The sequence below is a fragment of the Rhinichthys klamathensis genome, unplaced genomic scaffold (genome assembly GCF_029890125.1).
Source record: "Rhinichthys klamathensis goyatoka isolate OS25496 unplaced genomic scaffold, OSU_Roscu_1.1 h1tg000446l_1, whole genome shotgun sequence".
Lineage (NCBI taxonomy): Eukaryota > Metazoa > Chordata > Actinopteri > Cypriniformes > Leuciscidae > Rhinichthys > Rhinichthys klamathensis.
In genome coordinates, this window is record NW_026606941.1 from 564,099 (window position 1) to 576,573 (window position 12,475).

At 38.0% G+C, this 12,475-nt stretch overlaps 1 protein-coding gene across 1 annotated transcript in view; it reads left to right on the forward strand.

Moving 5' to 3' along the window:
• The window catches only part of lamc1 (laminin, gamma 1), a 66,973-nt gene that overhangs the window by 50,178 nt on the left and 4,320 nt on the right, over window positions 1-12,475 (forward strand). The window contains exons 4-22 of the mRNA XM_056236422.1: window positions 1,831-1,997; window positions 3,004-3,192; window positions 3,522-3,639; window positions 5,092-5,190; window positions 6,903-7,039; window positions 7,178-7,300; window positions 7,410-7,599; window positions 8,154-8,266; window positions 8,441-8,662; window positions 9,151-9,339; window positions 9,447-9,692; window positions 10,214-10,367; window positions 10,480-10,622; window positions 10,735-10,913; window positions 10,995-11,151; window positions 11,379-11,584; window positions 11,719-11,798; window positions 11,886-12,023; window positions 12,264-12,408. Of these exons, the coding sequence (XP_056092397.1) occupies window positions 1,831-1,997; window positions 3,004-3,192; window positions 3,522-3,639; window positions 5,092-5,190; window positions 6,903-7,039; window positions 7,178-7,300; window positions 7,410-7,599; window positions 8,154-8,266; window positions 8,441-8,662; window positions 9,151-9,339; window positions 9,447-9,692; window positions 10,214-10,367; window positions 10,480-10,622; window positions 10,735-10,913; window positions 10,995-11,151; window positions 11,379-11,584; window positions 11,719-11,798; window positions 11,886-12,023; window positions 12,264-12,408 (2,995 nt within the window). The remainder of the gene's footprint in view (window positions 1-1,830; window positions 1,998-3,003; window positions 3,193-3,521; window positions 3,640-5,091; window positions 5,191-6,902; window positions 7,040-7,177; window positions 7,301-7,409; window positions 7,600-8,153; window positions 8,267-8,440; window positions 8,663-9,150; window positions 9,340-9,446; window positions 9,693-10,213; window positions 10,368-10,479; window positions 10,623-10,734; window positions 10,914-10,994; window positions 11,152-11,378; window positions 11,585-11,718; window positions 11,799-11,885; window positions 12,024-12,263; window positions 12,409-12,475) is intronic.

Consider the following 12,475-nt stretch of genomic DNA (forward strand, 5'->3'; position numbering starts at 1 on the left):
GTACAACAGTGGAAGTATTACCTCTTTATTTCCTGTCTGTGGAATCTGTGAACTATGACAGTAAGCTTTTAAGATGAAGGACATGCAGAAGAAGCCCTTATACGGGATCAGAGCATTGTAAAGTAAGTGTGAAACATCTCCTGGTGCTCCATTGCATGTCTTTTCACCTTAATCTGTTTGAAATGTGGAGCAGATTTCCATTACACAGCCCACATTCCCTACATTCCTGCCTGGGAGTGCTGGATTACAGAGCACAGAGGAACTGGAATGGGGCGGGCAGAGAGTCTGGAAAGGGAACAAGGTCGAGGCCGAAGGGAATAATTTACACCTGCTGCCTCACGGCCTCAGTGCTCCTGTCCAGCAGACACATCAGCGCTGAGTGGCAGCCGGATGTTCCTCATGTGATCTGATAACCAGAAACGTAGCATCTTGGGAGGTTTAATACATCCCTGATAAGTTTATATTAGGGAAGAATGCATGTCCAATGAGTGCATATCCTCCACCAAGTTATTATTCCTCACATCACCTTTTCCATAAGGCTTTGCCAAAGAAACAATGTGTGCGAGGTGGCTTCAGCTGCACAAGCCGTCTCTTGTTCTGAGGCCTCTGTCAAAGTGTCTCTGTCATGAACATGCAGCAGTGAGCATATTCACCTACAAAGACAGACAAATAAGTCCTCTTATGTGCCCAAACTGTGGCCCTGAATGGATGTTCAATTGATTTTGGAAATCCGGCAAAAGAGCTTTAAAACTTTTTTAAAAACAATTAAAAATGTTGTCGTGTTACTTAGTGTAGCTTTCTGTCCTGTTTGCAAATTTAATATTATGCAAACAATTGGAATATCATGCAAATAAAAGCAAAGTTTCCATCAATGTGTTAAAGTGAACAAAATTGTCACTACCCGCAAAATAAAAAAAAATAAAAAAAAACCTGTGAAAAACGGAAGAAAAGTCGAAGATGAAGCCTGACACTTTTATCAAATGTTCTATATTTTATTAAATGGGAGAGAATATGTTTCATGGAAGTAATAGTAGCAAATCATTGGAGCAAATTATACAATCACATGACTTTGTTTGATGCACATTATTGTAATTTATGCTGAAAATATTTTTCCATTTGTAGTTTGTCGTCTTAACGGATAATATATTTTTTTTTATCTGAAGCAGTCTTATATATGTACTTGTGCATTTATTGCTTTTATTTAAAATATATATTTTATTTTATCCCTACATTTGCATAAAAATACTGGAATGGAACTGTCAAGCTCCAAAACTTATAAATAAATAAATAAATAATTGTATGTGTCAGCAAAGAATTTAAATTTCAGTCTGTTCCTCACACAAAACTATTGTATGACTTCAGAAGACTCGAAATATAGTCATATGGACTGCGTTTAAGATGCTTTTATTCCTTCTGTTTTGGCATTGCATATAAAAATGAAATGCATTTCCAGCTTGGTATGCTTTAATATGCAATATTCACTGCTGGTTAAAAGACTGGAATGAAAAACACTGTTCAAAAGTACTGCATACCGTACTTAGTATTACTGTACTGTACTACTGCATACTCTTCTATCAAAGGACAGGCAGGATAAAAACACAGACATCAGCCACTCAATCTGACAACAAAGGTGCTGTGACGTTTCAGTGATAGGCTCAACAAACATCGTCAGAGCTCTGTGTTTGAACAGCTTTGCGGCACGTTTGTGCCTGCTTGGTTTTGTTCCGCACAACAGCAGCAGGATGTGTACATATATAGTAAGTGTGCCCTATCATTGTGTGGTGGCCCTTTGCACCTGACCGGTCTGTTACCTTCCTCCTCCCCACCCAGGTGCAAGTGTAATGGCCATGCCAGCGAGTGCGTGAAGAACGAGCGCAGGAAGCTGGTTTGTAACTGCAAACACAACACAGAGGGAGCAGACTGCAACAAGTGCAAGCCCTTCTACAATGACCGCCCCTGGAGGAGAGCCACTGCTGAAAACCCCAACGAGTGTCTGCGTAAGTTTTCCGTGTTTGGTCGAATCTTCCTAAAAAAATACAGATTTCTGTTCCAATGGTTTTTCCTCATATAAAGGAATAGTTAATCTAACAATTAAAATGTGATCGTTTACTCACAATCATATCATTCCAAACCTGTATAAATAAAAATGACCTTTTTGTACCGCCACGCTTTAACCAATATTTAAGAATATCACAACCTTTAGTAATATTTTTTTTAAAGAAATTATTACGTTTATTCAGCAAGGGTGCATTAAATTCATATTAATATTTGTAAAAATGTTGTTCACTGCTAATGCTAAATCAATGCTAATGCTAACTGCTAATTCACTGCTACCAGAGATTTAAAAATGCATTTAGAGGTGTTCCACCAAGACTGATGTCATGTCACACAAAATTAGCCCTGGCTAGTCATGTGACTGATTCCCCAAATTTGAAAAACATACATAAATGAGAACACAAATTAGATTTTGTTCCTTCAGAAGACTTGAAAAATAGCGTACAAGTTATATAGAACACTTTTAAGATATTTTTATGGTGCTTTTTTGACGTTTTGGAAGCTAGCAGTATAATCATCTTTCCATGTCATATTTCCATCCAAACCGGAGTCATATTGTGTGTGGAAGGGGTTTCTGGTGTCCTCCATTCCCTCATCTGGACACATGCATCCACGCATTTATTAGAAATGCATGACTAATGTGGACATCTGATGTACAGCAGCCTGAGGCCCAGTGTTCTCACACCCACACAGCTCCTGCTCCTCTATCTTCTTTCCACTAAGTGTGTCTTGTGTCCACCAAGTACTCAGACAGAAGTCCTACTCGAAATCCTGATGATTGCCAAACCGCATCTGCGTAGTTCAGACTAGTTCCTCTGTTATCACCCTAGATTTTTCCAGCATTTATCTTATTTATCTTAAATGTGAGTGTCTGCATAATAGGCACATTAATGCCGCCCCTGGGAGTTTTTACATAAAATTTCTGATTTGAGATTGTCTCTGTTTCAGCATGTAATTGTAACGGAAAGAGCGCGGAATGTTACTTCGACCCCGAGCTGTATCGTGCCACTGGACATGGAGGTCACTGCCGCAACTGTGCCGACAATACAGATGGGCCGAACTGTGAGCGATGCTTGGACAACTACTACAGAGATCCTTCTGGCCAGCGCTGTCTTTCCTGCAGCTGCAACCCTATCGGTGGGTAACAGCCATACTGCAGGACCAAGGTGGAAGATGCATAAAAAGCCAAGCATATTTTATTTTTAATTTTTTTAATTTGTTTTGTTCTGTTTCATTTTTTTTTTTGCTTTGGTTTTTTTTTACTCAAGGAGCTAAAATCACAAATGATCTCACAAAACTCCAAAAACCGACTCAAAAATACAACACTGAACATACAAATTCAACAAAGATAAATGTATAATATATGTGATTTTAACTCATATCTCATATCTTGTTCTGGTGTAAAATTTGAATAGGCCTTCAGAGCTTGAGTTTGTAACCATAACCATTTGGTTCATCATTTCCAGGTTCTCTCAGTACTCAGTGTGATAACACTGGCAGGTGTAGCTGTAAGCCGGGAGTGATGGGAGATAAGTGTGACAGATGCCAGCCTGGGTACCACACACTGACTGAGGCAGGCTGCAGGTAAAGTGCTTTAACTCATCCACTCTGGCACACAGGGCCTAAAAAACAAAAAACAAATTGACTTCAGAAAATTTACCGGCCATGAATTTTTTGCAAAAACAGGCAGTAATGACACCAATATTTTAGATACCAGTGAAAATTCACAATTCTCTATTCCAATTTCGATACCACAGTTAAAACTACTGACCTAACAATATAAATTTAAAACATTATTAAGGACAATGAAACGGTCAGTAAAAATAATAAAAACAAATAATCAAATTAAAAGCAATGGCACAAATAAAGATAGAAGTCGAACAAAAATACAATTGAAATGAACAGTGCTTTTCAAGTTTGTCTAACAGTAGTTTTCAGGTATAGAAATTGAATAAAGTAATCAAATGTAAAACAACACTTCATAGTCTTCACTGTATAAATTAAATATAGATTAATCTTTAATAAAGTTACAAAAGTTATCAGTCAAGAGCTGAGTAAATTTTTTTTTCTGTCTTTTGTTGTTTGTTTAACATTAAAAACACAGACTGCAGCAGGAATATTAGGCTGCTGTCACTTTAAGACAATGCATGAATCCAATATATGACAATGTATACATGCATTGTCTTGCTCGACTGTTTACGTTCACTCAAGACATATCCAACTATGTTTACTTGGATACTTTTTTTTTTTTACATAATTGTCTGTGAATTTGCCCGTTCAAGCACAATAAAATGTTAAAAAGCTCAATTCAGCATTCGCGCATTTGTCTGAGACGCGGCTTTCTGGACCGGAGCTTCAGACGTTTGTGCACAGAAAACTTCCCATACCGCACACAAGTAATGAATTGAGATCCCTTTCTCATCTTGCGCTTGAATAATTAAATTGGCAAACACAATCTTTCGTGACGATGCAACACTAGCCGATCAACTGTCCCGAGTGTCATTCACGTTAATTTTCTCGAAACATTGCATTAAGGGCCATTCACACAGAACGCTTTTTTGCTTTGAAAAACTTGAGACGCGGGAAGTGCAATGGAGAAAAAAAGGTGTCGAAATGAGTTTTTTTAAAGTTTAACTTTCTTTTAATTTACCGGCGTGTTTTTAGAACGCAGTATCATGTGTGAGACGCTGCAAAAGACGCGAGCGCAACGGACATACACGTCCGTCTAGCATTGAAAAATAATGGCAAAGTAGCGCAGTAGAATGTAAAACACGTTCTTCTGTGTGAATGACCCCTTAGGATTCATAAAAATGCTACCGGCCAACTGGCAATTGACACTTTTTCATATACTTGAGTCTTGACAATGCCGGCAATATTTACTCTCATTTGGCGCTTGGCAAGTGTTAATTTAACACACTTCACCAGAAGCTGTCATTCTTATCTAGAAGGTTATATTAAAATGTAGACTCAACAATCAGTGTCTTTAAAGTTGATTCCTTCTCCTTGACTTTCTTGCTCCTCCTTTTCCCTCTACAGACCCTGCTCTTGTAATCCGGCTGGAAGCACGCAGGAGTGTGATGTCCAGACTGGACGCTGCCAGTGCAAGGAAAATGTTGATGGATTCAGCTGTGACAGGTCAGACTCTTTACTTTACAAAACATCCATGCACATGTTCACCCACACACACAATGGCAACTGTTGTGGCTTTTTAAAAACCCCTCCGCTGTTAGCATTGTCCATACTTGACTTGTTCACAAGGAAAAAGTTATAATTACTAGGTTTGTTTAATGTTCTCAAATTAGAAGGTAGTCATCAACAGAATTAACTCTAACATCCACACTTCAGAAGCCCCATAAAGATGGTCCACCTTTCAGCTCCTGCTCTGTTGTGAGGATGTCTGTCAAAGCTTTTATAAACCGAAGTTTAAAAGGGCTGTCTGACGTCTACACCATTTTCTTATGGAAAGTCCCTATGTGGGTGACACACAGAGGATATGAGGCCATGTGTGTGTCTGAGAAACAGAATTAGGACTCTCAGTGTCAGATGGAAGAGAAAATAGCTCCGGGATGGCAAAGGTTTCCCAGCTGAGAGCCCTCAGCCAGACCATGTAGGGCCTCCAGACTTGCAGTCACCAAAGTTTAACTAGCTTGGTGACTGTGATGGGCCATATCTACATATTTCATTGTGAGTCTTTAATAAAGTGTGATTCAAATTTAAAATACACAGTAAAAAATGAATGCAATTAATCATAACTACACACAAAAGTCCAAAAGTTGCTCACAAAGGCTGCATTTGTTTGATGAAAAATAAAGTAATATTGTGAAATATTATTACAATTTAATATAACTGTTTTCTATGTTAATATATTTAAAAATGTCATTTATTCCTGTGATGGCAAAGCTGAATTTTCAGCATCATTACTCCAATCTTCAGTGTCACATGATTATTCAAAATCATTTTAATAGGATGATTTGGTGCTCAAGAAACATTTCTTCTTATCAGTGTTGAAAACGGTTGTGCTGCTTAATATTTCTGTGTAAGCCGGGATACATTTGATTTAATAGAAAGATCAAAAGAACAGCATTTACTTAAAATAGAAATCTTTTTGTAAAAAAATTTATGCATCCTTGCTGAATAATAATTTTCTTTCAAAAATATTTCTGACCCCAAACTTTTTAATGTTTAATGATAAGAAACATTAGAATAAAGTAGTTATATAAAACAATTCAGTATTATTTTTGTTTTGTTTTGTTTAGTTGTTTGATTAAACAGTATATCATGATTTTTTTAATCGCCAAACCCTAATTTAAACAATCATCCTAAGTATTTGCCATTTCCATTTTGATTTAGCATAATCCGAGCTTTCCTGCCTGTCTTTGCTTTGCACTTTGCATAAGAAACCTCTAAACTTTCACTCACATGTCGGCTGTGACATTCCTCACAGCCACCGAGTTCGGCCACACATGGACAGGATAATCCCTGCAGTATATACTCATGAGACAGAAATGGAAAGACAGGTTCAAGAAGGACTAAAGAGAGTGTGGCTGAAGCTCCAGCTCCTGATTAATGTGTGGCTTGTTTTTAGAGGCTCAACGATGATCTCACTGATGTTAACTGATGACCCGTTTACTTCACTCACTCCACATGTTATGACTTAACATTTGGGGCCTGCATACAAATCCAAAAACAGTATTTCTCAATCATTTAATGCTGAATAAATCACATTGCTCAACATTTCACAACACCTTTTGTGAGGTTTTTTTTTTTGGTTGTAGTAGTCAGCTTTACCAATCATCTAATCAGCCATCCTGTCTCATTGCTAATACACTTTTGCATCTTACTCTTAGGTGTAAACTGGGCTACTTCAATATGGACCCCCAAAATCCTCAGGGATGTACTCCATGCTTCTGCTTCCAGCATTCCACTGTGTGTGACAGCGCCGAGGGCTACAGCGTGCACAAAATCACCTCCAACTTCGACAGGGGTGAGCATCCATCTAATAGCCAACACTGTTTATACTCATTTCTTGAATGTGGTTTTCAACAAATGTGCCAATGTAAAGTCAACCAAAGGATTGTAACATGGAGAATGAATAAAATATGTTATATATGTCATTGAATAGACGACGAGAGCTGGAAAGGACAGCAGAGAGATGGTTCCAGCGTTCCCGTGCAGTGGTCACCCAGCTCTCGAGAGATCTCGCTCATCTCAGAAGACTACTTTCCCATCTACTTTGTGGCTCCAGGTATAAAAACAATGCAATTTCCTCTGTGTGTTAAAGTGGCAGTACATTGAATGACAGCAAGACATGTGTTGTCTAATCACCTGGGATGGTTTCTTTTTTGTTTCTGTAGAGAAATTTCTTGGTAATCAGCTGCTGAGCTATGGTCAGAATCTCACGCTGAACTTCAGGATTCAGAGACATGATGCTCGGCTGTCAGCGGAGGATGTTGTGCTGGAGGGGGCGGGGCTTCATGTTGCTGTGCCACTTATTGCCCAGGGCAATTCCTACCCAGGAGAGGAGACACAAACTTTCGTGTTCAGGTAATGTATTTGATTTGATTTTTATTTAAACTAGGGCCGTTATTTAATTGTGATGAATCTAAATTTGTTTTCGTCGTTAACATCAACACATTCAAATACTCTATAATGGCTCTAGTGGCTATTTTGTATTCTCAGTTAAATAAAAAAAAAAAATATATATATATATATATATATATATATATATTATTATTACCAAGGCTGTATCTGTTTCATATGATAAACAGTAATATTAAATAATAAATATTATTACAGTTTATATAAAATAACGGTTTTAAATAAATAGAAAGATAACTTAAGTTGTTAAAATAACTGTTTTATATAGTTAATTTTGTAAATTTATACATTTACATATTCAAAAATATCAAATGCATCGAAATACATTGAAGTTATAACACGCATTGTTACATTTTAAAACATATTTCTGCTGTAAATGTGAAATATTTAGATTTCATATTCAACTCAATCTTTTGCAAATTAATTGATTTATGCACATATGTAGCTTATCTGCTGTCCAGTTGCTTGAAATGTTAAATATCATCTATTTTGTCATTCAGACTCCATGACACCACTGACTACCCTTGGAGACCCACAATGAAACATGCCGACTTCCAGAAACTTCTGCACAATCTGACTTCTGTTATGATTCGTGGAACCTACAGCGCCAGAAGTACGTCTATTAATTCACTGAAGAAAAGCTTTTGTTTTTAGTCGCTCTATGAAGACAAAATATGTATGCGTTTTGATTTCTGTTTGATTGATTATGATGATGAGTTTTGTTGCCGAGACTCTTAAGGTCATTTTAACTGGTACTTGAACTAACTTAATAATATTTCTGCTGTAGGTGCTGGTTATTTAGACAACGTGTCCCTTGTGACCGCCCGCCCTGGCGCTGGAACTCCAGCTCGTTGGGTTGAGAAGTGTACGTGTCCTCAGGGTTACGTGGGGCAGCATTGTGAGAAGTGTGATCTGGGATATAGGAGGAGCCAAGCTGACCTGGGCCGTTTTAGCCCTTGCGAGCCATGCAACTGCAACAGACACAGTGACACCTGTGACCCTGTGACAGGTTTGTCATCACAACTGACTTATTTGGATTGCATTGCCTTAGTGTTGATATATCATTTACTTATCTGCTCTCAGGAGACTCAAGCCTACAGGCTGGATACTGGTTTCACTATTTATTATCTAGATGAGGGCATTACGGTCATGTGCTATGGATGCATGCAACATAAAAGCCATTGAAATAAACTACATGTGAATTTAATTATATAGTGTCACTACTTGAACTGTTATTTTACCCAGAAAGTTGGTCTTAATCCATAATGAAGATACACCAGAAAAACTTAAGATTCAGTACTCAGAGGCCGAATACAGAATATAGATTTTGAGACTTTTCTAGGTATTCCAGTGCTTACCCAAAATTCACTATAAATAAACTAAACTGCAGAAATAATCAGAGTATTACTAGTGCTACTTTTGGCTTTGTGTTTATATGATGTTGCCATCTTGTGGTGATGTGTGGTATTACAAAGTGTCTTTGTTTTGTACTTGCAGGAATGTGTAACTGCCAGCACAACACGGCCGGCATGAGCTGCGAGAGGTGTAAGGATGGATTCTATGGTGACTCTACAGTTGGCTCTTCTTCAGACTGTAAACTCTGTCCCTGCCCAGAGGGTGCCACGTGTGCTGTGGTGCCCAAGACCAAAGAGGTGGTCTGTACAAACTGCCCAACTGGAACCACAGGTACAGACTCATAGCATTCAATGAGTTTAGAGCTTATACAGTAAACAACTTAAATAAATATAGTAAGTATTACAGCATATAATCATCCAAACATTAACTGTCTCCAGGTAAGCGATGTGAACTATGTGACGACGGCTTCTTTGGGGACCCTCTTGGTGAAAAAGGTCGATCCACGAAATGCCAGGCCTGCAATTGCAATAACAACATCGACCCCAACGCTGTGGGCAACTGTAACCGAGAGACGGGCGAATGCCTCAAGTGCATCTACAACACCGCCGGTTCCTTCTGCGACCGTTGCAAAGAGGGTTTCTATGGCGATGCCCGTGCCACAAATGTAGCTGACAAATGCAAATGTGAGTTAAACGGGAACAAAGTTTTTTTTTTTTTTTTTTTACCTTTCTCAGAGCTAGAAAAACCATGTTGTGCCAGGTTAAAGTAATAGTCTTTTTTTTGTATATATATGTATACACTACCATTTAAAAATGTGGTGTTTTTTAAAGAAATGTATACTTTTATTATTTCAAATAAATACTGTTATTTTGAACTTTCTATTCAACAAAGAATACTGAAAAAGTATAGAAATTTCAACATAAGAAATTATTCTTGAGTTTCTGAAGGATCACGTGACTGGATTAATTATTCTGAAAATTCAGCTTTGTTTTCACATGAATAAAGAAAGTATTTATATATATATATTAAAATAGAAAATATTTATTTAAAATTGTAAAAATGTTACTGTTTTTACTTAATTTTTTTATCAAATAATTTGATTTTTTTTCACAACCAGTCTTACCAACCCCAAACTTTTGAATGTTAGTGTATAATAATAATATTATTATTATTCTATAACATATTTGTTTTACCACCTCTGCAGCGTGCTCGTGTTCTCCATACGGTACAGTAGACAGGCAGACGACCTGCTCTCAGGTGACGGGCCAGTGTCAGTGTCTTCCACACGTCATTAACAGAGACTGTGGTGCATGCGAGCCCGGATTCTACAACCTACAGAGCGGCAAAGGCTGTGAAAGGTATTCAATCTAACTCTCTTTTCGTATATCATTGATACCATATTGCAAACAGGATGTTGAACATACCTGCATGTTTTTGAAACCTTTCAAATCTTTGAATTTGTTTCCTCAGATGCAACTGCAACCCTATTGGCTCCACAAATGGCCAGTGTGATATCGGAAGTGGCCGATGTGAGTGTCAGCCTGGGGTCACAGGTCAACACTGTGAGCGCTGTGAGGTCAACTTCTTTGGATTCAGTTCGTCGGGTTGCAAACGTACGTTTTCCTGCTGTTTTGCCTTGTCAGCAGTTCTAATAAATGCAACATTACTGTATAATTTATCTTACATTTTAGATTTGTTCCATTTACCATTGGTTTGTTTTTGCAGCTTGTGACTGTGACCCAGAAGGCTCTCAGTCCGCACAGTGCAAGGAAGATGGCCGTTGTCTGTGTCGCCCAGGCTTTGTGGGAAGTCGCTGCGACATGTGTGAGGAGAACTACTTCTACAACCGCTCCACTCCAGGCTGCCAGCAGTGTCCCAACTGTTACAGCCTGGTCAGAGACAAGGTATGAGGTTGTCTTATTATTCCAGGACTATTTGTTGTATGAAGAGACCACTTCTAATACGTCTGTTTTCTTTCTGTGCAGGTAAACCAGCAGAGACAGAAGCTTCTTGAACTTCAGAATTTGATCGATAATCTGGACAACAGTGAGAATACAGTGAGTGACAAGGCCTTTGAGGACAGACTTAAGGAGGCAGAGAAAACAATAATGGACTTACTGGAAGAGGCTCAGGCTAGCAAAGGTATTGTCTGTCAATGTGGTAATTTTCAAAATATTTCAATAATTTGTTTAAAAAATCCGATTTTTTCATCTAAGCCATTTAATTGTACATCATGTTCATTAACTGCATAAAATAAGAAAGAAAATGTTTAAAAAAGGAATTGACTGATTGTTTTTTTTACTTAGTAGAGCAGATATATTTCATTTTACATCATAATTATTCTGTTATCTTTCACTATTATCATACAGAAGTGGATAAAGGCCTTTTGGACCGTCTAAACAACATCAACAAGACCCTGAACAACCAGTGGAACAGACTGCAGAACATCAAGAACACGGTGGACAACACGGGAACGCAGGCAGATAGAGCACGGAACCGAGTCCGTGATGCAGAGAACCTGATCAACACTGCTAGAGAGGAGCTGGACAAAGCCAAAGAGGCCATCAGTAAAGTGGTGAGATTTCTACTACGCTGTCAAGAGAGCATGTCGTAATATTCCACAAACAACTTGAGCTAATGATTGGGGAGTCCATTAAAATGTCTCTTAATTGGCAATATTTTAAAATTTTCATTCTATTTGACTTCTAGGACATTAAAATACCCACAAGCTCTGGAGATCCAAATAATATGACACTTCTGGCAGAGGAAGCCCGTAAACTGTCAGAAAAGTGAGTTACGGTATTTCAGTGTTAATATGCCTTTTTCATTCCACCCAACACAGTTTTATATAACCTTTTCTGTGGCTCTTTGCACAGACATAAAGCAGATGCCGATCAGATTGAAAGGATTGCAAAGGATGCAAATGACACTTCCACGAAGGCTTATAATATGTTAAAGAAGGCGCTCGATGGTGAAAACAAGACAAGCAGCGACATTGACGATCTCAACAGGAAGTACGTTCTGGACATCACATTTTATAAGACTTTCTTTCTTACCAAAGCATCTTACAAATGATCACATTTTTGTTCAGCCAGTAGCTCCCATGTATATGTGTGTATTCTCCATATATCATGTTTTAATTTTATTATAAATTATTTTATATTCTGATTTTAAGAATGTGTTTAAAAATATTTCGAGATTTTAAATGCAGGTGGTCATGCTTTACAATGAAGATGCTGTTCTTATGTGCTCAGATATATTGAAGCAAAAGATCTGGCCAAGAACCTGGAGAAACAAGCTGCTAAAGTACACGCTGAAGCAGAAGAGGCAGGAAACAAAGCTCTGAAGATCTATGCTAACCTGACCAGCTTGCCTACAGTCGACACCAAAACTTTAGAGGTGCTGATTTCAGAACTTTTTCTAATTCTTGCTGAATTTACATAATCATCTTGGATGCATCTATAAT